Source organism: Nothobranchius furzeri, chromosome 7 (genome assembly GCF_043380555.1).
Source record: "Nothobranchius furzeri strain GRZ-AD chromosome 7, NfurGRZ-RIMD1, whole genome shotgun sequence".
Taxonomy (NCBI): domain Eukaryota; kingdom Metazoa; phylum Chordata; class Actinopteri; order Cyprinodontiformes; family Nothobranchiidae; genus Nothobranchius; species Nothobranchius furzeri.
Genome location: NC_091747.1, coordinates 30,818,393 through 30,845,511, shown reverse-complemented (window position 1 = coordinate 30,845,511; position 27,119 = coordinate 30,818,393). Strand labels below are relative to the sequence as shown.

Genomic DNA, 27,119 nt, shown 5'->3' with positions numbered 1-27,119 from the left:
ATCTTACTGTAAAAAAATATACCATTAATGTAAAAAAGAAACTCTAAACTATATTCACATCCAGAATCGAACCCGGGTCTTCTGCATGAGAATCAGACATCTTACAAGGTGAACTACACACCAATAACATTCATAGCATCTGTAACTCTTATATCCTTGATGACACCTGAAACAACGTCAAACCAAAGAACGGTTCGGAGCAAAAATGGCTATTTTGTTGCTAATTTGCAAGAAATATCTAGAAGAAAGTAGCTAAGGGTCCTCAGAAATGTAGCTAGGTTCGTCACTAGGCGTTAGGAACAGCGACAAAGTCGCTGAGTTGGCACTGCCTCTCTCTCTGCTGCTACAGCTACTGATAGCAAATGCTGCGGGCTATGCCTGAGCGTGAACGCGCATGAAGCAGCCTGCTCGACCCGAGCAGCTCTCTTTTTCTGTGATTTTACAGAAAAACAGGCAATGACAGTAAAAATGCCAGGGCTCATTCTACAGGACCAGGGCATTGCAGGAGAATGTATGAAGAAGAAATTTATTATTTCTATACATGTTTTGGCTGTCAAACTTCCATAATGCCCCTTTAACAAGCTTTGATACATGTGCGAACACACACACATATAATAAGACATGCACACACATACATATAATAAGACATACACACACATATAATAAGAAATACACACACATACATATAAGACGCACATACACACATACATATAATAGCACATACACACATACATATAATAGCACATACACACATACATATAATAGCACATACACACATACATGTAATAGCACATACACACATACATATAAGACGCACATACACACATACATATAATAGCACATACACACATACATATAATAGCACATACACACATACATGTAATAGCACATACACACATACATATAATAGCAGGGTTTCCCTTACATAGGCGTAGCCGTGGCGGCCCCCCACGGCTGAAATCCCACCGCCAAGCCTACAAGATCCCAAGTTTTTTTTTTTGGCACTGTTTTCCGAAGAAGCAGCGGGAACTAGGGCTGTCGCGGTAACCGCAAAAATGAAATATCGCGATATGAAGAAGCCCACCGTGCTGCATCATGGGCCACCGCGATTACTGAACTTGGTTCAACTCAATGATGCATGTTGAGAAGGATGGCTGCACTGGTATCAAAACGAAACGTTACTTCGCTCCTTTGGGAGCACTTTGGTTTTCAGTACGTCAGCTGCTGCGCAGCCAGAGTCCTTGGCCGAGACAGAGCTGCCACCAGCGGCAAAAATAAATAAATAAATGCTCGGAGACCTGCTGAAGTCCCGGACAAGCACTGCTTCTGCAACCGTCCTGAAGAGAGTTTGAGCCGAGCTGGAGCTCACTCGCTACCTGCAGGAGGAATGCATCCACCCTAAAGAAACCCCCCTGACATGGTGGAGCAACAACCGGGAGAGATTCCCTTTGCTCGCCAGAGTCGCACGCAGGTACGTGTGCGTTAGTGCAACGAGCGCACCATCCGAGAGGGTTTTCAGTGTTGCTGCAAATGTTGCCACCCCTCTCAGATCCTCTCTCAAACCGTAGTTAACATGCTGGTTTTCCTTGTAGGTAACAAGGACGTGACTGAGCTATAAATCACCGTCATTCGTGTGTGTGAAAGTGAAATGATAGTGCGCCCGCCCGCGCCCGGTACATGTAATTTTTTATGCTTGATTTTAAACAACTAAACAAAATGGGGACTTGTTTCTTATTTGTTAGATGCTGCAGCCAAATTTGCATTTAAAAGTTTTTCTCCTGAATTTTGTTGTTTTTAAGTTCAGTCGGACTCCGACTGTCGGAGAAACAAACGTTACTGCGATCTGTGTTGTTACTGCCCTTTGATCTGCATTCAGTAAAGTGTTATTAAAGAAGGCACGGCAATTTTTAACCTTTTTTAAATGTGTAAACATTATGTTTAGATAGTACTGCAATAAAAAAAGTGCTGCAATAATATCGCACACCGCAATATTAAGCCACCCTGAATCACCGCAGGGGGAATTCCTCAACCGCGACAGCCCTAGCGGGAACTACTATGTTGTCGCTTGTGATCACAGCCGGCAGGCAGCAAGGAGCAGGCAGGGCAAGGTGAAGTTACAGCATAAGTTACAGAGTTTAAAATTAGAAAGGTAGCAGTGGATATAATGCTTTTTGGTTTACATGTTTCAATAGCATTAAGATAAATGAGTGTTGACGATCTTGACAGGGTTTCCTCCAGTGCTTACTAGGCCAGATTTTCCTCCCCCCACCAGGCTAATCATCACCTACTCATGTAAAATGTATTTGTTTTTTCATGTCTGACTTTAACCGCATCTAATACTGTATTACGGCGTGAGCGCAACAGCGACAACTTAAGATCGATGCGTGAGCAGCCTGAGAGGTCAGGTGTTTTCATCTGAACCCTTAAAACCTCCAGCAGGCTACTCTGCACTATTGACGCGTTAGAGAAAGCGTAAAAACATGTTGGACGCTTCTTCTTAAGTGGGAAAATAACACCTCTTCTTAAGCAGAGCACGACGTCGCCTCGGCTGGTTCACCCTCTGCCGAGCCGGACTGAGCTCGATAACATTGACCCAGCACAGCCACTGGGTCGTTGGAGCTGCCCCGTAACTGCCTGATGGAAAACCAGCGGGTTTCATCAGACTCGTAAAGTTTCTTGTTTTTGCTGGGGACCCCCTGTATTTTACTGCTCCCTCCTCCAGTCTTCCCCTATTAACATTTAAAATGATTCTGTAAATTTCGTGTATCAATAGAAACAATCTCTGCCAGCTGCAGTAAATGTAGTGTCCAAATAATAAATAAGAGGTGCATTCATCTGTGTATCTCCTTTGATCCGCATTAGTGATATTCTCAGCACCAGAACAGTGAAGCAAAGAAACGGATTCCTGAGTTTGTTAGTAATTTTATTTATTAGGTGCATCTGACCTGTTCTATTTTTCTCTGAAATGAGATCAAATCAGTGCTTCTACGGGCTGTCTCCTCTCTGCACTAGAAAATTTTACTTTATTTAGAGACGTGTCATAATTTCTCCCCAAGCCCCCCCCCCCCCCCCCCCCCACATACATATAATAGCACATACACACATACATATAATAAAACGTACACATACATATAATCGACACACAAACACCCAGATCAAAACATAATATCACAGAGGTTGTAGTTCATACAAATGTCCTGGTACTTGGCGAGTCTTAAGTTGAAAGCGGAGATTTCCTGAGTTTTGGGGCTGCATGAGAGAAAGCACTCTCCCGTTGGATTTACAGCGAACCTTCGGAACAACCAGCGGCAGGTGATCGGCTAATCGAGGGGGACGTGTGGGTGCGTAAGGAGACAGCAAGTCAGCCAGATAAGATGGAGATGGGCCATCCAAAGCCTTGTACACAGAAAGCAAGACTTTGAAATGAGTGCTAAATTTAACTGGGAGCCAGTGCAAATCAGTAAGAATAGGAGTGATGTGCATACTTCTGTAGTCTACCTAAGACGAATGCATTAATCGCAATCTGCATAGAATTGGCTTAATCTAGATGAACGCGTGAATGAGACACTCAAGACGTGGGTGTGTGAAGATAGATTTAAGATGTGTGATGTGACAGAGTTGGAATAAGCAAGACCTGATGGCAAACGATTTCTAGGAATTGTAACAATAGGAACCGGTTTTGCTTCCCACCGCTACTCTGGCCAGTATCTTTATTGGCTCGATTCACCAAGAGCTTCTCGGGGGGTGGGGCGTGTTGGTGTCTGTGCCACAGCTCCACTCTCTTGGTCCACCAGGCAATTTCCACACAGCATGTGTGGGTGAAGACTGTGGTAGGGGGGTGACTTGCTCTTTAAAAAAGCCATGTGAGGGCAAGCACCTATTGTTTTCACCTCCTAAGTGGTCTCTCTACACAAAAGCTTTGAATAACTGAGTTTGAACATTTTAAAGTGAATCTAAAACGGCATTCCAACAAAAGCTGAATAAAAAAACATAATGGACCAGACACTAAAATGTCATGTTTGTTACCAGCAGACAGATGAATAACATTTAAAAATAAACCAAAGAATATTTCAGCACTATGTGAAATGAAAAGTAAATCTCACTTCACGGGCCAAAGCTGCAGTAGTATCCAGGACAGGGATGGGTTTGCTCGCTTCAAAGTTTTTCAGTCGTTCATGGATCTAAAAATCAAAACACAACTTTTAAAAATCTACAGAAAGACTCAAACATGCAGTTTTAGGTGAGATATTTAAATATCAATATATAAACAACAATGTTCCATTAAAACTATTCAGTCACTGATTCAAGCATCAGACTAAAATAACAATCAGGTGGCGTTTATATGCAAATTCATGTGGAACCCGATTAGGAAACTGCTGTGAAGTGTGCTCTAAAACTTTGTTGTCTGGACTAGTCTCAAAAGCCTCTTTTATATGACACACCATGCCGGCATGACGTTGCGTGAAATTTGCGGCATTCGTTCCGCCTCGCTTGGTAGTAATATTGCGGTAATGGTCTGTCGTATGCGCCCTGGCGCAACAGAGGCAGATGTCATGATGACGTGGGGCTCCTGCTGGCAAGTTATTGAAAATGAAAGTAAACACGGGCAATACGGTTTGCTTTTTGAACAAAATCAGCTGAGATGGCAAACTGGAGCGCCACAGCGCTGCATGAGCCTTTCTGTTAGAGCTGAAGCTCAGATCACCAGAGACTGCACAGGGACTGATGGAGACAGACACCTTTAGGAGCTGCTTGTTAAAAAAAAACTTAACGATCACGGCTTCAATCACAATAAAAAGCAAGTTATGTCCAAGATAAACAGAAGTCTGCGGCAGAGCAGAGACCGCCCCCATACCCCCTTTATGCCGCCATCACCCAATCTTTAATAAAATTGCCACGATTGCGCCACATTACCGCCACGGTCTGATCTTATAAACGACCTTTATCCTCCCCAGGGAGCCGCAGCAAACGCCATGGTCCTGTAAAAGCAACTAGTTAGAAGTTTTAAAAGCTTCAGAAGCTCTGAGGTCAATGGTCGGCCTGTTTCTGTGTTTATGGATGTATACAGGTGTTCATGCGGGAGCCTCCAAGTGCTTTTACCTGTAAGTGTACCTGGTTATGAGTGACTGCTTTTGGTACCCATGAGTTTAGTTGAGGTTTGTAGTCCTGGCTGCTCTATGGTTTGTATTCTTTCCTTAAACCTAATTGTTTTTGCTATGTCTTGACTCATAAACGTGGTGTATCCACTGAGCCTCCTGGACTACTGGACCCTGTGGGCTCATCTGGGATTTGGTGTTAAATTACTTAACTCTTGACCAAAGAAAACCAAAGAGCACCAGTATGGAGATGACGCGTTTTTTCACCTTAACTAGTGAGCGAAGACCTTTCTCCCCCAACACACCCCGGAGGAAGGCGTTGTCCTCAGGGTGGCTAAGGTGGGGCTGAAGCTGGGAGGGCAGGGCTGCCAGCAGCTCGAACAAGACTGCAGAGGGAACAGAAAAGGAAGCAGGTTAGATTGGACATCATGACGGAAATGAGAGGTATGACTACGCTCATACATTCAAACCACGTTCTTTTCTCAGGGTTAGTACCTGGCTCCTGGCTGGCTCCATTGGCCAGGGCAGGCATGTCTGCTGCCGAACAAGTCCTCGTTCCCCCCAAGCGGTGTGTCAGAATGGCTAGCTCCTCAACAGAAAGCCCCAGAGACCGACTGAACGTGAAGACTGGTTTCTACAGCACAGCGCTCTGAAAGGGAAGAGATCGAGGCAATGCACCTGGAACCATTGATGTGAACATTTACCATATCTAATTCATTCACACATATCACGTATTTAATTAGGATGTGTGAAGATCAGAGCACCGTTTAAGGTGCCTACACACTTTCAAAAATACTTTAAAAGTGGTTTTGGTCAGCTGTCCTCCAGACCTAAACCTATCTGACCTTTTCTTGGACTTTGGATGACCCGCACCCTTCCAGTGGGCCACGACCTTCAACTTCTCAAGTTTCCTGATCTCACTTGGGAATTTATTTTATTGATGGACACACTCAACACCTGAACATGCAGTGTTTCCATTTAATCCTGCTGTTAATGTAACTGGTGTAAACATGGAGCTGTTCTGGCCAGCGATACTACACACACACACACACACACACACACACACATACAAACACTAAAGAGAACATTGGAGAAAATCCACCCCAGTCTAGTTGGATTCTTCTCATTCCGCACAACTGCACACAGAACTCATGCTGTTCGGAGATCAGTAGTTGGATTCCTACTCCACATAAAGTTACTAAAGCAGAACTCTTTAAAAACTGTGTCTGTTCAACAAATGATTTTAACTACATGGAAAGATACAAGAGATAACAACCCAGCAAAGCCTCAGAAAGCCTGATGCAGCTCTGAAATAAAAAACTAAACCATACAGAAACAAGGCGTAATCAAGCAAACGCTTATGAGAGTCTGAAATCAAGGAAAACTTACTGGATTACAGAAAGGCTACCATCAGATTAACAGGTACACAAAAATAAACCCTCACACACACACACCCGCCAGCTCTCTTGGCTCACCTGAACAGACCTGAAACACAAGTTTTTTTTGTCTTTATAGGTTTCCTGGCTAAGGGCTCCGCCTTCTTTTACTTCACGCAGTGATTCACATGTAAACAAAAAGATGGCCAGTAAATCTCCAGTGACTCGGAGTGATCCAGTTTAGTTTAACAAACATTGAAACCATTTCGTGGTACTTGTACTCGTCGCCATCCCTACGCCGAGGTGACATGTTTAGATTACACCATACTGCCATGATGCCCAATAAAAGGATCACACAATATTCCAGAGCCCCTTTTCTCTCTACAAACAGCAAAATGCATTTCCAGAATCTCATTTAGTGGCAAACAAACTGAGTAAAAACAATTAAGCACACCAAACAGACCAGGCATGTGTTTTAAAGAGGTAATGACAACATTTTTCCACTAGATAGCATGATATGTCCACCAAAAAATGCCCAAGTGGGGAAAAGTCTACAACTCATAAGTCCAACTGCTGCTTTCGTACAGCGTTTATTTAGTGGGAATTCCAAGTGGGTTATCACCACGGGCCTGGTGTGGAAGGGTGTGTGCATTTCTTGCTAACCAAATAATCGAGAGAACTGCAAACAGACAACAAATCCAGATGAATGGGTCCAAGCTCATCTCCTTCATACATGCTGATAAAAGTGGAATAAAGCCAAATAAGTATGCCAGACCCTTTGTAGCTCATTACCACCAGTGTGTGAATGTGTGTGTGCATGGGTAAAGTTACACTTGCACACACACCATGTTGTAAAGCACCTTGGGGGTTCGTAGAACCCTAGAAGGCGCTATATCAAATACATTCAAATAGATACTAACATGTCCTGCAGGCGTGACTCTTGTATCTAGCGGTCTCGTCTATACAAAAGGGAATAAATCATTACAGAACTTAAACTTGAGACAACAGAAACAAGGGGATAAAAAAAGAATTACCAATCATCAGTCCAAGCCTCCCCATCTCCTCACATGGTCATGTAGCAGGGGAGGCTTGTCCATAGGACCTCTGGAGGTTTCTTCCTGTTAAAAGGGAGTTTTCCTCTCCACTGTCGCTAAATGCTTGCTTAGTATGAGGATTGCTGTAAAGACTCTGACACGAGTCAGTGACTCGCTGCAACCTGCTGGGTTCTTTATATAGGAAACTTGTTACTGATTGGCTTAATGAACTGACCTGTATTGGAATGTTTACCGTGTTAAGTGTCTTGGGACAACTAGTCGTGATTTGGCGCTTTACAGGTCCTTCTAAAAAAAATGTGCATATTGTGATGAAGTTCATTATTTTCTGTAATGTAATGATAATTATTGTTGATGAACATCTGGTCATCGGGCGGGAGTGTTAGCACAGTCCTGTTAGCACTGAAATAGTATTTGTGCAAGTATTTTATTTTGAAGGGAACTTTCAGGAAATGCATTCTTCTTTGCTGCCTGTGTTGCTCTTGATAGAGAACTAACGTATTAAAAAAAGATGTTATGAAGCTGTGATGTTGTTCACATACAAAAAATTTGCATTAAGTAAAGATGCTGATGCTCATCATTTCAGAAGCCTTTATTCCACATTACCCACATAATCGTTTCTTCTTACCAGGCAAACACACAGTCACTGATGCTTTCTTCTCTACCAGAGGTCCTCGTATTCTCGTACACCAGGAGTATTCAATTCCGGGTCTGGAGGGCCGGTATCCAGCATTTTTTAGTTTTAACACTGTTTCACACCTGATTTAAATCAGCAGGTGATTAACAGGCCTCTGCAGAGCCTGATGAGCTGCTGCACAGGTGAATCAAGTGTGTTGAATCAGAGACACCACTAAAACGTGCTGGATGGGGTTCCAGGACTCTAGACGGCGCTGTATCAAATACAGACCATTTACCTTTTTTTTTAAAAGAGCATCTGGCCCTCACGAAGTCTTTCCGTAAAAAAAAAATTGTTGAAGACCCCTGAGTAACATACTGGTGTGTGATCGCCCTCTCTGAATCTGCATTTGGGTTTGCCAACTTGCTACAGCCTTTCCCTGTGGTCATATTCCTCCTCTCAGGAATCTTGGTCATGTTGTTTACCAGGAACTCTGTTAGTCAGTTATAAAGTGGCTAGCCGACATGCTAGCACTGACAGCCGACATACAGCATGTTTTAGATCGTGAACACAGCCGATTTGTTTGATTGTAGAAACTAATGAAGACTGATGAGACATTTTAGCAGCTAGACTAAGGTGTTAAAACACAAACGCACCGCAAGGAGGAGAGTTTTGTTTTTACAACAGTGAATTAAAACTCACACTAGGGGGTGCCAAAAGCAAGGCAAAAGGAAAGAGTGTTCTTTCAAATGTAGGTCAGTGGCATACACAGAAATATGAGGAAATGCACAGACGTGGACTGCAGCTAGGGCTGCTCAATTAATCAAATTTTAATCACGATTACGATATGAGTTTTGAAAGATTATACAAACAAAACAAGCCGATTATTTGCTCCTCCTACTTGCGCTGCCCTGAGTTGCAAATGAAGCGCTCCTCCCTACAGTGTTGCCAACTTAGCGACTTTGACGCTATTTCTAACAGCTTTTCAGACCCCCTTCTTGACTTTTTAAATCTTAAAAGTACCTAGCGAACACCTCAGAAACATCTCTGGTAACCCTTAGCTACTTTCTGGATAACTGTCGTCGACATTTCCTGCAGGTTAGCTAAACACTCCGCCTGCGCTCCGGACGTTCTTCAGGACATTAGGAAAGGGAATGATGTAGTGATGTGTGGGTCGCTAAAGAAATGGCTCTCAGAGCCGGCTCCCTGTTGGAGTAACCAGAGTGAGTGACACACACACCGCACCTGCGGACTCCTGAGCCGCTAAAAACGGCTAAATGTGTGCGTGAGGGCGTGCTAAACACGTGCAGCTTGCCCCTGATTGCTGTGAGACCGGGTTGGGGGGGTGCAGCTGTGGCTGGGACAATTATTACATTAACTGATGGACTTGTAAATAAATAGTTTATAAATAAGGTAGAAATAGATAGAAATTAGTTCCTCACGCTGATAAACAATAACTAATCTCTCTGAGGACACGGTGCTAGTGCACTCTCCTACAGCACCTTGACATGACTCAATAAATGTTATGCAACATTTTGTGAACATCAATTTATTTGCATTTATTTGTTATAATTGTTTATTTGTATAATTCTTGCTGTCAGTATTTGCAAGATATTGGTATTTGGGTCTGTACTGGTTAGACTTAAATGAGTTAAACCAAGGTCTATAGCCATTGGGACATAGACTATGAGCTATAAGTATATTGGTCTTTTTATACTGGGAATCAGGAGTTCTTTTAGTGATCATCTTGTTTCTTATTTATTTTTGTCCTGATTGTGCCCTGATCAATTTTATGACTCAATAAAAACAAATAAAATCAACATAAATTGAAAAATCGTCTTAAATAATCGAGATCTCCATTTAAGTCACAACAATCGTGATTATTATTTTTGCCATAATCGAGCAGCCCTAACTGCAGCTGCACATTTTACCAAGTAGATGAAACAAATGTTGCTGCTATAACAAAAACAACCATTTATTAAATCTGCTGCACATGCTCCATTGTGATCTCAACTGTTTCCTTGTTTTAACACTTCTATTTCTTTGTCCCTGTCCCATCTCTCTCCTCTGGTTCCCATGCAGAGACAACAGCTCTTTCTGTCCGTCTGACCCGTTTACAGAGGAGAGGAGTCCGTTGTTGCCACCAGCCGCTGCTGACACATTCCACAGTCTTTCTCACGCATAAACTCACACGGGTACAGGGCTGAGCATCACCCGTTACACTGAATCAAGGCAGGAAATGAGAAAGTCAAATATCCTGTAATTTAAATAAGAACGGGGGAGGTAGGGGGACTTGTAGGGAGGGGATATGGGTAAGAAGAAAAGATGTGACTAATGTGAGTGTTTTATAAATATTTAGCCTCTCCAATCTGGAGGTCCTTCAAAAATGCTCCCGGTAACCTACATCCTTACCAGAGATTCACCTGAAGAAACACAACCAGACAGCAAGAAGGATGGGATAAAGTCCATCTCACAGCAGTGATGCAACCCACCACCCACACACACACACACACACACACACACCCCCACACCCACACCCACACCCACACACACACACACACACACACATACACACACACACACACACATCAATTCTCACTAGAAACAGAACTTGGCTAGCCTAGAAATCTAGACAGAACGCAACAGAAGCAAAATGATTTTTGGTCGGTCTAGCCACACACTCCATGGGAACCTCAGCAGACTAGGGTTGTCACGGTAATCGGTGTAGCGGTAAACCCCAGTAAAAAAGTTGACAATAAAAATAACCGTCAGTGGATTACCGCGGCCACGGTTTACACACGGTGACCCTTACCAACCACCGTCGCTTCTGCTGAAGTTTCCGCGCACTTTTTAGTTTGCAACCAAAACTTTGAAGCTGAACTAATGGCAGAAGGAGGAGACGGCAGCGCCCAGGACATCCATCAGCCCTCAAAGAAGACTAAATCGGAAGTATGGGCATATCTTGGATATCTGAAAAATGCTGAGGGACAGTTAATAGAAGACGGCTATCCTGTTAGCAGAACGTGCAGGAAACAAGTGTTTGCAAAAGGCAGCAACAATTCGAATCCAATGTCACATCTGCGTGACCATCACCCACGTCTCTACAGCCAGTGCAAGGTAAGTTAACATTAGCATTTTAGCTTAAATGCATGACGTGAGGACTTTTGGTTGAGGGAGAATGTCACTATATACTGCAGCCGCAGCGCCCTCTGCCAGCATTTAAACAGCGTCACGGACACCCCATATTAAAATGATGTTATGCATTATGGCTCCCATGGCGCAGATGAGTGTGTCGCCACTGCTCACCCCATTATTATGAATTTAATAATGATTACTGCTTGATGACATTTTCCCTAATCTGCAATGATATATCATTTAACTTGAAGGACACAAACTGAGGACAATATTTTCCTGATGTAGAGGTTTATTTTAGTTGTCTGAAATTGTAACACACTTCTGGCACTATAATTAGTACATTTAATACCCTCGAAGTGATCAACAACGCATAGTTATAATGAAATATTGGAATTAATGGGAAATATGCCTTGAACTTCCTTTAAAATGCCCTGTGAGGTAATACATTTTAGCCAATCCTTTTCTTTTTATTTAGCAAAAAAAAAAAAAACAAAAAAAAAAAGGTATAGGAAAACTCATCGTATGTATATTGATGTGAATAGTTGAATAATGATAATGATTCATAACAATAATGACATGGATAATTTTTTTATACATTTTATTTTTGTTTACAGAGAGGAGCAGTGGGACAGACAGCGAGGCAACGGAGTAACGCTACTGGATCATCAGTGACTCAGACACTTGAGCAAGCACTCCAAAAACAGACCGATTATGTGCCTGCATCCCAAAAGGCTCAAGAACTGACTGCAGCCATCGCCTATTTAATAGCAAAAGACATGATGCCTTTCCAGATAGTCGAGAGACCTGGCTTTCTGAGGATGATGAAGGTTGCCGTGCCTCATTACAAAGTGCCTACACGCAATTATTTTTCTAAGACTGAAATCCCAAAAATGTACAACGCAGTCAAAGCTGACGTTAAGAAGAGTTTGGCTCAGGGTGAATTCTTTGCTGCCACTACTGACCTCTGGACCAGTGAAAGAGGGGGTGGTCTACCATACATCAGCTTTCCAGTTCATTATCTCACCCCAGACTGGCAACTGGAATCACACTATTTAGAAACCCAGTTTTTTCCAGAAGTTCACTCTGCTCAAAATATTGCAGTTTTTTGAAAATATGTTGGAGGAGTGGGAGATAAACAAGACAGATCTGGTCTCCATAACCACAGATAATGCAACCAACATGACCAAGGCCTTTGAAGAGTTTCCAGATATGTGGCTTGGATGCTTTGGTCACAATTTGAACCTGGCCATCTCAAAGGCTCTGAAAATACAGAGAGTTGAAACAGCGGTAAGGACCTGTCCTCATCTTGTCCAAGGCTTCTCACGGAGCTGGAAGAGAAAGAGGACTGAGAGAAAAGCAAGCTGCCCTCACCTTGCCACCGCTGGCTCTCATCCATGACGTTGTGACCCGATGGGGATCGACATACAAGATGCTTGAGCGGTTTATCAGCCAGCAGCAGGCAGTCTGTGCTACACTGGCTGCAGAAAGAGGAGCTTGGCATCTGATGCCCAAGGACACTGACATAATTGTGTTGAGGGTCTGACCTCATGAGGAAATTACTATGCAGTGATTTTCTCCAAAATGACCGTGCTTAAATTGCTCTGAAAAGCAAATAATCACATCAGCGCCAAGAAACTTCATTTCCCATGATGCTTTGCACACGGAAGCATTGGGATGATGTCACCGCCTAATACCAGAAACACGTTCTGCGCATGTGCGGGAGGCCGTGGAGCTTTTCCCGCGAACTAAGACCATAAATCTTCAGCAGAGACAAAGAAACCTCGTTCTTTTGCCCAGGATACCTGGCGGTAAGGACACGCTTGTCGAACGCTCCGACTCCCTTGAGCACGCGGAAGCTCTAAGTGCCCAAGTTGAGCCCACGGAACTGCTGGAAACTACACACCAACTCCATCGGGACCTGACTGGGAACGAGCGGAGCTCCATCCAGCTCTCAGAGACGCTGTAAGTTGTCAAACTCAGCCCAAAAGAAACTTCGTTCTCTTTGTGTCCAGCCCGTTGGAGAAACACTCGTGGGGCCAAAACAACGGAGAAAGCATCAAACCGACGGACGACGCCAAACTGCGGAGAAACACGGAGAAACATGGAGAACCGTCAAATCAAACAGCGGGGGACGCCTTGCTGTTCTGGTGATCAGAAAACTCATTTCTCTCTCTCCTTTTCTTCTCCCGTTTCCTCTATAGTCCAGAATAAGCAATAAAACCGCGCTATTGCTTAAAACGTAGCTTCGTGTTTTCCTCTTTCGTTCCCAAACACGTCCGTCGGGTCATTTTGAAAGAATAAACTGCTTATTGATCATTGTTTGGTATCTTTAAATGTTTTCTGCTTGGCCACGTGGTTAAACTAAAAGATATTAACTTGTGATTAATCTTTTGTGTTGTTTCATGATCCTTTGAAATGTTTTGAGTGATTTAAGGTTAAGTTACTACTGATTCTAAGTGCCTTGGAAGTTAAAGTGCAAGTTGCCACTCACACTTTAGCCAGACAAAGGGGTCAGCCATCTTGCATACAGACTCCATTTTAGAAACACACACACACATACATACACACAAAACACCTTGAACATTATTTTGAATATACATCCTTTTATTATATCACATGGTTATTAGTCATTTATGCCACTGTTTATTCATTTGACAAATTGTTAATTAAACGTTATAAAATTCAGATTTTCGTCTCCAGTAGCTTTGTTGTGTCGAAGAGAAGTCTCTGCTCTGAGGATTCTACGAACTTCAAGAAAGACTGATAAGAGTTTTGGATTCAATTTTTCCCCGGTTAAAGGGGAATGGTGCCCCGTATATCTAAGAATATCTTAATTAATTAATAAATCAGTAAATATTCCCATATTTACAGAATTTATTGAAGAATCCAAAAGTAAGTTAAAGCTTACAAATTGTTCGCTACCGAATAACCCCAACAATTGTCATGGAGCAAGTCTGCCAGCTCCTTGAACCACTGAGCAAGTTTACAGATGCACTTTGCTCAGAGACACGAGTAACTTTATCAGCCATTAAGCCAGTCCTTGACCAAATCACTGGTGATGCTGGAGGAAAATGAAGAGGAACCAGCCCTGACCAAGCAGATGAAACGGGCAATGAGAGAAGACCTAAACAACCGGTTCACAGAGAAAGCAAAAGATGTCATGCAGATGGCTTGTTTCATTGACCCCAGGTTCAAGAATAACTTCTTAGAGGCCCCTGTGGATGATGTAGTTGACCGCTGTGTTCAGGACGCCTTGAAGCTGACCCCTGTACAAGTCAGGCAGGAACCACAAAGCACCAGCAGTAACTCTACAGCTGCATCAGGAGGGAAAGGCCTTGCTGGGCTACTAAAAAAGATTACCTCAACAAGGCAGCAGCGATCTGAAGAGGGTTCAGGTCCAGCCGCCCCAGAACATAAAGTGAAGGAGGGAGGCAAAGTCTACATGCCTCTGCCATCCATTCTAGCTGATGATGATCCACTGGTGTGGTGGAGGGGCCATGCATCAGAGCTGCCGCATCTCGCCAGGCTGGCAAAAAAGCTTTTGTGTATCCCAGCGATTAGTGTTCCATCAGAGGGAATATTCAGTGCCAGCGGGTACATTCTTTCCTCTCGTAGATCACATCTTAAACCAGACAAGGTTAATATGTTGACATTTTTGCATTTCAACCTGAAGTAAATGGTCATGCATACAGTCATGATGCTGGTTGCTGGATGAAGCACCTTATTTGTTGAAGATGAAGAGAAATATACAATTAGTTCCTTGTCATTGATTTGTTTACTTATTCAATGCCATTTATACGTGAACATTTGGATTTGATTACATAGTGTAGTAGTTATTTTAGTAATTTGTTTAAAGTGGCCATTTATTTTAAATACATATTTTTTTAAGGTTGACTTGTACAGTGCTCAAGTCAAGTGTGGACTGGAGTTTTAGATTTTCATTTTGATAATGAAGAAAACAAGTATATGAGAAAACAAGTGGTGTTTCTTTGATTTGTTTACATATTGTTTATGTTTTGAATGTTTGGATTTGTATGATTTAAACCTGCATTACTGTAACATGTTCCAGAAAAATAAGCTATTTGTTCCTTTACTTGTGAAAAGTTGCACTTTTGCTAAGGTTTTGTGTTATTTTAAGTTTAATAAACACTGTTAAACCTTTTCAAAATATTTCAGTTTGTGTAGAACAGGACTATCAATGCTTTCTGAACATATGCAACACCGTTTAAAAAATACAGCGATAATACTGAAAACCGTGATAATTTTGGTCACAATAACCATGAGGTTAAATTTTCACACCGTGACAACCCTACAGCGACCCTTGCCAATCACAACACTCTATCGGTCTGATGGGCCAATCACAGCAATCTATCAGTTTGGTGGGCGGGATGATGCAACAGAGCACAACAACAAAGATGGCAGTGGCTCATTTAAACGGCTTTGGCATCAACTTTGGACTATTGTGCTTTTCTTTGATTCAACAGCAAAATAGAGATACTTCAGTTCTTCTATTTAGAAAAAGGATGCATTTGCATCTTCTTCAAGGGTATAGAGCTCCGGACATCACATGTATCTCAGAGCTTAGGCGCCATGCTGGCAGGCATCAATGTAAGCAAAATTAATGTGTGGACCGGTGTGGATTTTACTCCACTGAAGTTTACGCCACATTTTAAAATCAAAGATATAGTTTTATGTACTCAGAGGTGTGTATACACACTTTTTTGCCCCATGAGGGATAAAAACTCGCCAAGTGTGCACTACATGTACTAAGTTCAAGTGAATTCATAATAAAAATGTAAAAATGGTTTGTATTTTGAAAATGGATCCAAGTGAGGAATCTGCTTTAAAAATAATCTTTGTTACATCATCTGCGGCCGTTTTTACAAAACAATGCCGTCAATTTGCTGCAACGCCGTGGCGCCATCAGAGACCCTTAGATCTGTTATAAGTGGTCAGACTGTGGCGGTGATGTGGCGCAGTTGTGTCCTTTTTTATAAAAGATTAGGCAATGGTGGCATAAAGGGGTATTGGGGCGGTCTCGGTGCGAGTGTGCACGCTCACCTCAGACCTTTCTTTGTCATTTCATTTCCTGTTCGACTCACGAACAGCTGAATGTGCTTTAAACGTTTGTGCCTTAGGGAACATTTGTCTTTGTAACTAACGATGTGTTTAGGGAATGTTTGAGGGTGTGTTAAAGTTACTTAGTAGCTGTACTGCTCCTTTAACTGTCTGAATTACTGGAGTGTCTTTTGTATATTCATTCTGTGTTTTCTTCTAAATGCTTAAAGTTCTTTTTTTTAAGCACAGGAAAGGTTTTTTTTTTTTACTTTGCTGACAGTTTCGATCGCTCCTGCAATCTTCTTCAAAACTAGCCGCTAATGACGGAGTAACTTCCTTCTCAGTTTATCCGCAGGTGGCAGAGGACTGTGTCGCCCTCTGCTGCCCGCACTCTCCTCACCGATGACACAGTTCCATGCATGATCTAATGCACATATGTCAGAGTCAAGGCCGGCCCGCGGCGCATTTTTATGTGGCCCGCGAGATAAATATCAAAAATATATTAAAACTGGCCCGCTGGCCGATTTTACCGCAAATACTACAACTCCCATGATGCTTTGCGGCGCCAGCTTTAATTTTATTTTGTTGTTGGCCCGTGAGCAAAGATTTAACCTACAGTAAACAGGAAGTGGAAAGGCTGCAGATAGATGAATAGAATAGAAAATCCCTTTATTGTTCCTCAGTGGGGAAAGCTAGATGTCACAGCAGCGATGACACTTATTACAGGAGAACAAAGGAGAATAAAAAATAAGAAAAATGAATAAACAAGAAAACATAAATCCTGAATAGATTTTTAAAATGCTGAATATACCACAAGTAATGAATACCACTGGTGCCTTTTATTTAAAACTGACTTGCTCGTGTGTAATTTGGTTATTCCACATTCAGTGTTAATGCAGAAATAAGTTTGTTTCCAAACTAAAAGGTTCAAAATTGCATATATGTTGATAAAGAAAACGTGCAAATTTGCCGTCACTTTTTCAAAAAATATTAAGTTTGGCCCTCGACTCCGTCGACTCCGTCCCAGAGTTTCATTTCGGCCCCTTGTGAGTTTGAGTTTGACACCCCTGATCTAATGTGTAGACCCCCGTCGTCTCTGTTCATGGTTCCGTGCCCACATCTTGGAATCAGGGTCCCGCTGTAATAACATATGTATTGTTGGTTCTGTCTGCTGCAAATGTGTCTACGCTCCTTAAGGAGGTTTTTCAGACAGAAAGAACCGCTGGTGGACAGATTTTATCGATCGTTGGGCCCCAGACCTGCTGCCGGGGACACCCTCACGCCATGATTATCTGTTTACACTATTACATGGATTATGCCAAGATTCTCCAGAAGGCCAGAGAGCTGCGACAGGTACGGATGTGTAATACAGTCATCTTTGTCTTGCCTGATCACACCACTAACACGGCACAGGCTCGTGCAGCTTTTAATGACGTTCGGCACCAGTTTCGGAGCATAGAAGGACCTCGGTTTGGCATCTTCAATCCGGCTAAACTTCAGATCACGAATTGAGGAGTGCATCGTGATTTGCTCTCACTGAAGGACGCTGAAGATTATATCAAAACGATGGTTCCAAAATAAGATACAGCATAACACAGTTGGTGTCGAGGCCTTTTCTTTTTCTTTTCACTACTGTGGCAAGTTAAATTTGTGACTTTTTTAACACGGAGGACTATTTTACTTTGGTTGGTTTGTTCAGAGACAGAAAAGGTAAGACTTTATGGATCCCACAGCGGGAAAATCTGTGCATTACCACAGCTCAGACAGATACCAGAGGAGCACAAAAGTGACCAAGAATGCAAAAATAAAATAAGACAAGACACTATATACAACAGTAGTTCCCATTAGGGTCATCACGGTGTGAAGATTTTACCTCACGGTTAATGTGACCAAAATTACCACGGTATTTTTAAACGTGTTACATTTTCAGACAACTAAATAAACCCTGTATATCAGGAAAATATTGCCCTCAGTTTGTGTCTAAATTTTGCCTAAAATTTGTTATTTTGTAATTATGTTGTTTATTTGTTTACATTTTTCTCCTTTAGTCTTTAAAATACCAATATTTGCCCATAACTTCTTACTTTTTGTCTGTTTGATGTCATAATTTTAAAAATATTAGATCAGATGATACTCAGTACTCAAGTAGCCTTCTAATCAGATACTTTTTTACCCTTACTTGAGTAATAAACCCTATATCAGGAAAGTATTGTCCTTGGTTTGTGTCCTTCCAGTGAGCTTTGCAGATGTGGGAAAATGTCATCAGGCAGTAATCATTGTTAAATTCATAATTATTCACGGGGAGAGACCAACTCTTATCTGCCCCTGGGAGCCCCGTAATGCATAGCGTCATTTCACCATGGGGGTATCCGCGACACGGTTTATATGCAGGTAGCGGCGCTGCGGCTGCTTTAAATAGTGACTCGTTGCATTCTCCCTCAACCCAAATCCTCGGATCATGCATTTTGGCTAAAACGCTAACGTTAGCTTCCCTTGCGTTGACTGTAGAGTTGTGGGTGATGGTCACGCAGATGTGTCATGAGATTTGAAGTGTTGCTGTCTTTCAGACACTTTCTGCATGTGGTGCAAACAGGATAGCCGTCTTCTATCAACTGTCCCTCGGCATTCTTCAAATATCCCAAAAAATGCCCATACTTCTGACTTTGTCTTCTTTGAGGGATAAGAAATGTGACTGACGTTGCTGACGTTAGGGATGAGCGAGTACACCACTATCTGTATTTGTTCAACCATCTAAATAATCTGTATCTGTACTCGGAGTGGGCGTGGCCTAATCAGGAAGTGGGTGTAGTTTAACCGGATGTGGGTGTGGTCTACATCAACACATTATTTTAAGTCTGATCAGAAGTTGCCATGTGTATTGTTTATTTGAAAACTATTTACAGAGCAGCCTCAGAGTTGAGATTAAATGTTTTTGATCACAATAGTAAAGGAACTATTATAGAACAAGTTTTTCAATCAAATCAGAACATTAATATTTAAGTGCATGAATTGAGAGAGAGAGAGAGAGAGAGAGAGAGAGAGAGAGAGAGAGAGAGAGAGAAGAAAAGATCTTTTCTATAGCACCTCTCAAGATAAAAATCATGGGGCGCTTCACAAAAACAAAACATGTAAAATAGAAAAAAGAATTTAGAAAATGATTAAAATATATTTAAAATTATCAAAAAAATAGACAATTGTGATTAAAAAATGTAAAGAAAGAGAGAGTGAATAGGAAAGAGGAAGAGGAGAGAGAGAGAGAGGGAAAAAAACCCGACCAGAGCGGAGCCAGCGGACGCAGCACAAGCTGTTTTCAGCTCTGTCTTGTCAAATGCACCACGTACGTTTCAAAAAAAGTAACTTTAAATAACTTTAAAGTAACTTTAAAAAGAAGCAAACCGAAGAAAACATAGGGAGTACTGAAGAAACGTGAACAGTGAAGCAAGCACAGAGATCCGTTACTGTGTGTGTGTATGTGGATGGACCAGACGCGGACTGAGCGGTGAGCTCCCGCTGCAGTTTTGTGTGTAGGGAGGGGCGGGCGCTCTATTTGACTGGCCAATCACAGAGCGGGGAGACAGTCAGTTACCCAATGAGGATTTTCCTTCAGCACGATTACAGATATTTACGAGTTTTACTCGTATCATGCTTGTACTCGTCAAAAATGCTTTATCCGTACCGGATACTCGTCTGAAACGAGTATCTGGCTCATCCCTAGCTGCCGTCTCCTCCTTTGGCCATTATTTCAGCTTTAGCTTCAAGTAAGTTTTGGTTCTAAACAACAAAGTGCGCATGTGCCGCCGGAAACTTCAGCAGATGATACGGTGGCTGGTAAGGGTCACCGCGCCTACGGTAATCCACAGAGATAATTTTTTTTTAAACAAGACGGTTATTATTATTGTCAACTTTTTTACCGGGGTTTACCGCTACACCGGTTACCGTGACAACCCTAGTTCCTATGCAAACACATACACAGTAAGCATTATGGTTAGGGTTTTTTTTTTAAACAAAGTGGAATTAATAATATATAAAAGTATCAACTGTTCTGCTACAACTACTATTTACTGTCCAAGTGGTAGGTATATTTAAATACAGGCATGAACATGTAAGCAAACATGTACAAATACATATTAGGGATGGACAACATATCGGCATCAACATCGGTATCGGCCAATGTTAGTCATTTAACATATCGGTATCGGTCCGATTAAAAAAAACACAGGCCAATGTAACGGAATCAAATGACTGTTTTTTCCTCCTCTGCACAAGACTAGTCTGCATGAGATATGGTCTCAAGGTCTCATGCATTCCTTCTAACCTGCTTATTTTCAGCTCAACAGAAGAACGAAGAATGAACTCTTTTCTTTTAATTAATCAAAGAACTCTATTTTAATATTGCTAATCCATCAAAGTGTAAGTCAATGAATAAGATGTGACCGATCTGTGAAATCAAAATATTAATTACTTTATTATGATCCTATAGAATATAATAAGTAATATGACTTTAAATGTTCCAACAGGACTCATTTCATGTAACGTTAAAAAGACATAACACATTACTTTCACTGATCCAATCAGAATCTTACAGATCTGATGGAGGCGTGGTTTTGATGGTGTTTGGTAATTTTTCATTCAACAATAAACCAAAACATCCGAAGTATAAAACTTTGCCACGTCATCTCCAACTCCAGTTCAAAGCGTTCCAGAGAAAGTGATCCTGATCTATACTCTTCAACCGAAAAGAACCAACGACAAGCTGAAAAATTTGTTGCTATTCCAACTGCGGCAACAGTTCCTTTCAGAATAAAAGCTGAACCATCAAGACCCAGGCTTGGGTCTCACCAGACGCCAACAAAATGTCGTGTACCCGGAAGTAACTCACAGACTGGACTGATCGGAACCGCTGCTTTTCCTACAGGCTCGGTTCCAGAGAAGGTCAAGCTGGACCTCGATATTCCTGATCTAAAGGGGGCTTCCACCAAGGGTAGGTAAACCGGCAAATGGTGTCTCATGTGTTTATGAACCTCCTAACCAAAGCTTAATGCGAAGACATCACCTTCAGCTCCCGTCAGAACTAATCGCTTCTTCGGATTTGCTGGTTCTGATTAACATCAAACGTCATCCATTCACCGTCTCATCCACTTTAGTTACACCATACATTTAGTTTTAAAGTCAGTCTAGTTTAATTTGTTAGTAATAAAATGCTTACTTTTAAACTTGACTCTCTCTCTTCTGTTGTCTCTGAGTGAATACGAAGCAGTTATCTAATCCCTGCAATAAAAAGTTCCAATCTTCTGGTTTACATAACCTCACAGATCCATATGGTGGATTTCATATTTCCTATGGAATCCCATACCTTATGGCTCATTAAATAACCTGTAATCTAATTTATTACACCAATATTATCAACTGATATTTTTTCCATCTCGTCTCCATTTGTTTGCCTGTTTCAGAGGGCGAAGGGGGTGATGTGTAATTATTTAGTCATGTGAACAGTTACTATAATCATCTCAGAAGCGTAAGTATGTGTGTTGTATGTACATAATACTGTAAATTCAGCTTTAATAATTTTCATACAAAATCTGCGGATTTTAGAAGCCTTAATGTCAGACTATCAGTATCGGCAAATATCGGTCATCGGTCATAACAGTGATCTTAATATTGGATATCGTATCGCCCCAAAAATTTCATATCGGTGCATAACTATTACGTATAGCAGGTTTTTTATGCATGGAGTACTGACTGTAGAGTTTAAGTGGCTGGGTGGCTCATGACATCATAACGTCTTATAAATCCTAACTGCTGTCTGAATGAATGATCTAAAACAAATCAGTAATATTGTTATTTAGATTCATTGCTGCCCTCAAAACTTCTGACTCTTTGAGAATTTTTCCAATGTCAATAAATCTGATAATATAAAAATGAAAAGATGTGTGTTGGTTGGCGACGTTCATGTCCCTTTAAGAAGCTGTACTACCTTGAGTCACTAAAAAATGGGACTCAATGTAATACATGCGACAGCCCCATCTAGTGGACAAATTTTGTTTTTGCTCATACCTGTAGTTATTGCCCATTTATCGCTATCGAGGTGAAATCCTCAATATATCATGATATTGATTTTGGGCCACATCGGACAGCCCTAGTTTGAGCACAAGGAGCACCGCAGCCTTGGTCGTTTGGGGATCGTGGCTTTTGCTGAGCGGGGGGGGGAGGGGGTGTTACTGTTTCAATATTTGTCATTGCGTTAATTCTGTTTTGGTATTTGTGTGTGATGTGTACCCTTTTTGAGCTTTTCTTCCCTTGGAGGGATGGTGATGGAGGTGGTATTTCATCTTTGCATTTCATCTTTGTTTGCTTGTCATGGTTAGTACTTTGGGTCAATCATCAGGAGACGGTGGTATCGATGTTTGACTTGGATGTGAGGGGTATGAATAACCCAGTTAAAAGATCTAACATATTCTCTTATTTAAAATGCTTCAGAGGTGATGTGGTGTTTCTACAAGAGACCCATCTATGGAGAAAGGACCATGCTAAGCTCAAATATCCATGGATGGAACCATCGACATAAATACTGGACAATGCGTGTCTATAGACTACAATAATAAGTTTTTAAGCCAAAATGGAGGTGGCCACCACCGCCATTTTGACTGTATCACAGGTTCCGTCAAGCCCAGACAATTCCAAAAAAGGGAAGAGAGGTGGAGCTGAGGGTGGGGCTGTAACGCTAGGATCAAATGACGACACCTGTCGAACTGAAGCGATGTAGCTACAAGCTGACCCAAAGCTACCGCAGAGGTGGGAGCTAAGCAATTGGCGGTAGCAAGCTAGCTACAACCGGAGTTAACTGTGCACAACACCGGAGCTTCTGAGTCACAGATACGCCGGGCTGACCGCTGGGTAAAACCGGGTGGAACACAGAGGTCTCCGAGAGCTCCACAAGCCGACAGCCATGCAGCAGACGGGCACCGCTGCGATCAGAGATGTGCCGAGCTGTGGGGAGGGAGTCCATACCGATAGTCGGAACCCAGCTCCACCAACGTTATAATTCAACCCATTTTCTAAATTGCAGCGTTGTTAAATGCACTGGGTTTTACCCTATTACATTTAAATTTCATGGTTAAACAGCACATGTTAAAATGTGCTCAGCTAGTGCAAGAGCGGCAGTGACTTCCAGGTACACAACTGTTTGTTGGCGTCTGGTGGTGACCTAAAATACATAAATATAATTTTACTTGCTGAAAAAAAACTGTAGTGGAGACCCCTTGGTCGCGCTATTAGTGCAGTTAATACCACAGCAAGTCATTTTGTCCAACAATTGCACAAATAATATCCAAAAAGAACGCACAAATGCTACAACTAATGGTCTAAATTGACTGAAAATCGTGGAACAAATTTCAGGCGAGGCCGAGGCTCAGGCTGAGGACTTTCGCCGGAGCTAGCTCTGCAGTCACATGGGTCTGATGCTTAGGGCTGCAACAAACGATTATTTGGATAATCGATGAATCGGATGGGGTCTCGACACGATTAATCGATTAATCGGATTACATGGGGAAATGTTTAAAAACTGCTAGGGAAACGTTATTTCTCTCCTTCCTTCACTTTATTTAACACAACATTATTAGAAAACAGTTCAATAGCAGAAAAACAACATGCCATCACCTAAATTGTCTTATAAGGTGTATAGACAGAGACCCTAAGCTACATCTATCTGTGACCTAAAATGCTTGGTCCAATTAAACAGCTTAAGGGCAATTCTCATCTGTTTTGTTTGATCTCATCTGTAGACATTTATTATAACTGGGGATGTCAAACAACTAATTTTTAAATGTAATTAAACATAGGCTGTGAATTAATCAAAATTGATCACTATTTCCAAAAATGTTTGGAAAAGAAGCAGATGAGACAGCATGTCTGATAATTTAGTTTTTCATCTGATAATATTAGAACATGTCAGTAATGCCTGAGGGGCTTTTATAAACACTGTATAACTAACACTACTGGAGAGGGTATGAATTACACAGAGGCTTCTGGGGAGCCCAGTTATGGGGGGGCATTTTGCCTTGGCCCCCAAAATGACTTGAAACGGCCCTGGGTGTGTGACTGAGTGTTGAAGGTGACCTGAATAGTATCAAATTTATAAATATTACATGTGTGTAACTTATTGTTTTATACAGGTAAAAACGTGTAGTGGAGGTAAATCTACCTACATTTTACTTTTCAACACTTTGTTTTGTTTTTATTTAACTATTTTCCTGTCCTGTCTGTCTCTCATCTTCCTGCATCTCCTCTTAATTCTCCAGAAAATCTGTTGTCTGGATTCTTACTTTTTCACCTCATCAGTTACTTCTGAGCAGATCAAAGGGATCTCCTGACAGCAAAGCGCAGAGCGCGTTTTCGATGCTGCGTGAGGTGAAATCACCGCAGCACAGGTGATGAGCTCCGCAGTAGCAGAGCGCTGCAGGCACAAATAAGACAGAAAATAGAGAACATGTGCAGACATGAACGATCGTGTGCTAATTATAGTTTTTTGGTTGCGCCACTTTGAGAATGGACCGTGCGCTGGAAGCAGCTGCCTGGATCGCTGGGCAAAAATGCGCTGTGCCGCTCTCTGCTCAAAAGAGTCCAAAAATGATATAATATAGAAAACTTTTTCCGGTTCACCTGGATGTGTAGGATATACAGCTCCCCCATAATTCGATCCCTGCTCCTGGATGAAAAGCCGGACATTTTCATCAATACAAGAACCCGCAGTCCGGACGCGCCGGACAGAGAGTGAAAAGTGGACACGTCCGGGGAAAACGGAACGTACGGTCACCATAGTCCTCATAAAGCGGGAAATTATAGATACAGTAATTTGCTCGTGCCCTGGGCCCTTTAGAGTTCGTGGGCCCTGGGCAATTGCCCAGTTAATCCGGCCTTGGAACCGGTTCGCAGCAGCGCGAGTCCCCCCGCTCATCTAATAAGCGTCGCGCTCACGACTTTAGACTCTTTTTTTTACGAGCTTAGGGCATGTCTAGCCTGTGTAATAATCCGGGACTTGGATGAATCACTTTTGAAAAGTTTTTAATTTACCCAGACACAGAGTTCTCTCCTTCCTCGCTGATGATCCCGACATGCTTGCGTTTAAGACGCTGCATCATCCCGTGCCATGCCAAGTCTGACCTAAACGTTGCAGGTAATGCATGTCTTCGCCTGATTTAACTGAAAATGCTCCCAAACTTAAAAAGCTTTTACTTTTTTGACTCTCGCTGCTTCTGCCACGTTCCTCTTCCAAACAACTGCCGGCTCTCCCTCGCGCTGATCTGTCTGCGCGCAACGGCGGGCGGGAAGGGGGGGCGCTTTTGGAAGAGTTGTGCGACACAACGAATCGATGACGCAATTCGTTGCTAACGCTTTTAGTAATCGATTTTCATCGAATTTATCGATTCGTTGTTGCAGCCCTACTGATGCTCATTAATTATTCAGAATTTTAGGCATTTAATACACTTAAACAGAAGAGTGACAAAAAAATCCACCCCCTCAGAGTTGTCATGACTATAAACTAGATCATTTAAACAAAAAACATGTTTTGGAACCAGACTGTAAACGTGTTTATTTCTGCTGTGAAATTGGTATTTTTAACATGGAAGTCAATGAGGATTTGCTCGCTTCTGACACCAGCCCCCAGCCGATGAGGGTGGAACTGTAAGTTTTCTCACTTCCGTGTTGGCTTCAATTTCATACCAGTACTACGGGGGCTTGGGTGGAACAGACGTTTCATTCAGAGTTTGGTGCTGGTCAGTGGGTTGACTCTGACTGTTCTCACCATTCATCGTTTCTGTTTATCCATTGGTTTTCTTGGTCTGCCAGTTGGTCTTGAGCTGATCTGTGCCTGTGGTCTTCCACTTCCTCAACATGTTCCTAACTGTGGAACATGTTCCTTTACAGAAAATATTCAAAGTGGAAGGAAACTTAAAATTGCTCTCCTTAATACTCTTTCTCATCCTCTTTTGCACGTTCATTCTGTGTTTATCTTCGTTACCCAGTTTTTGTTCTTTTCTTACACAGTTTTAGTAAAAAAATTGTTTTTTACCTGACACGTTTCAGCTCGTATCTCTAGCATCAGAAATTGCCAGTGTTGGTGGTGTGACTTCCTTTTATCCGCGGGCAGCGGTAAAAGAACAAAACATGGATAAGTCTTTCTCATAATTGGATTCATTGCTGCCCTCAGATGCAAGAGAAGATGTAGTTGAAGGTATGTGCCCATTTTACCAAGTATTTTACAGACACCAAAACAGAAAATAGCCTATGTGGTGCAATAACAAATAATAACTGAAATGCAGTAAAAACAAAATAGAAATAGCGATAAAACAATGAATAAAAAGCATAATAGCTAAATTTATGCTATGAGCCATTTTAAAATATGTATTTATTAATATTAAATAAAATATTTTTAAAGGGGCAAAGGATTATATTCAGAAGATGCAGTCTGACCTGGTCCCGGTTACAGCAGAGGATGAGCCACCAGCCAAAAAACAAAGCACAAAAACCAGTCACAGACTGGGAAGATGACGCGTCCTTTGCTTCAGCGTCAAAGTCGGTCGATGATGCACTTTCTGAATATCTCACCTCTCTGACAACACAGACAATGTGTTTCAGTGGTGGAGTTCAACAAAGAGGCTTCCAAGTGCTCTCAAAGCTGACACGCTTCATCTTCAGTATCCCTGCATCCAGCGCACCTTCAGAGTGGGCCTTTAGTGTCTGTGGGTGCATCTCGGAAGAGACGCACAGGATTGGGACCAGTCGGTCA

At 42.1% G+C, this 27,119-nt stretch overlaps 1 protein-coding gene across 5 annotated transcripts in view; it reads right to left on the bottom strand.

Moving 5' to 3' along the window:
- The window catches only part of mpp7a (MAGUK p55 scaffold protein 7a), an 87,228-nt gene that overhangs the window by 41,719 nt on the left and 18,390 nt on the right, over window positions 1–27,119 (bottom strand). For 4 of the 5 annotated variants that reach the window (XM_070553024.1, XM_070553022.1, XM_070553021.1 and 1 more), the window contains exons 2-4: window positions 5,592–5,745; window positions 5,364–5,482; window positions 4,104–4,181 (exon numbers count right to left, since the gene is read on the bottom strand). In XM_070553024.1, the coding sequence (XP_070409125.1) occupies window positions 4,104–4,181; window positions 5,364–5,482; window positions 5,592–5,628 (234 nt within the window). In that variant the 5' untranslated portion in view covers window positions 5,629–5,745. Of the gene's footprint in view, window positions 1–4,103; window positions 4,182–5,363; window positions 5,483–5,591; window positions 5,746–6,485; window positions 8,947–27,119 lie in introns of those variants that run through there. The other variant, XM_054751507.2, reaches the window with a different exon arrangement.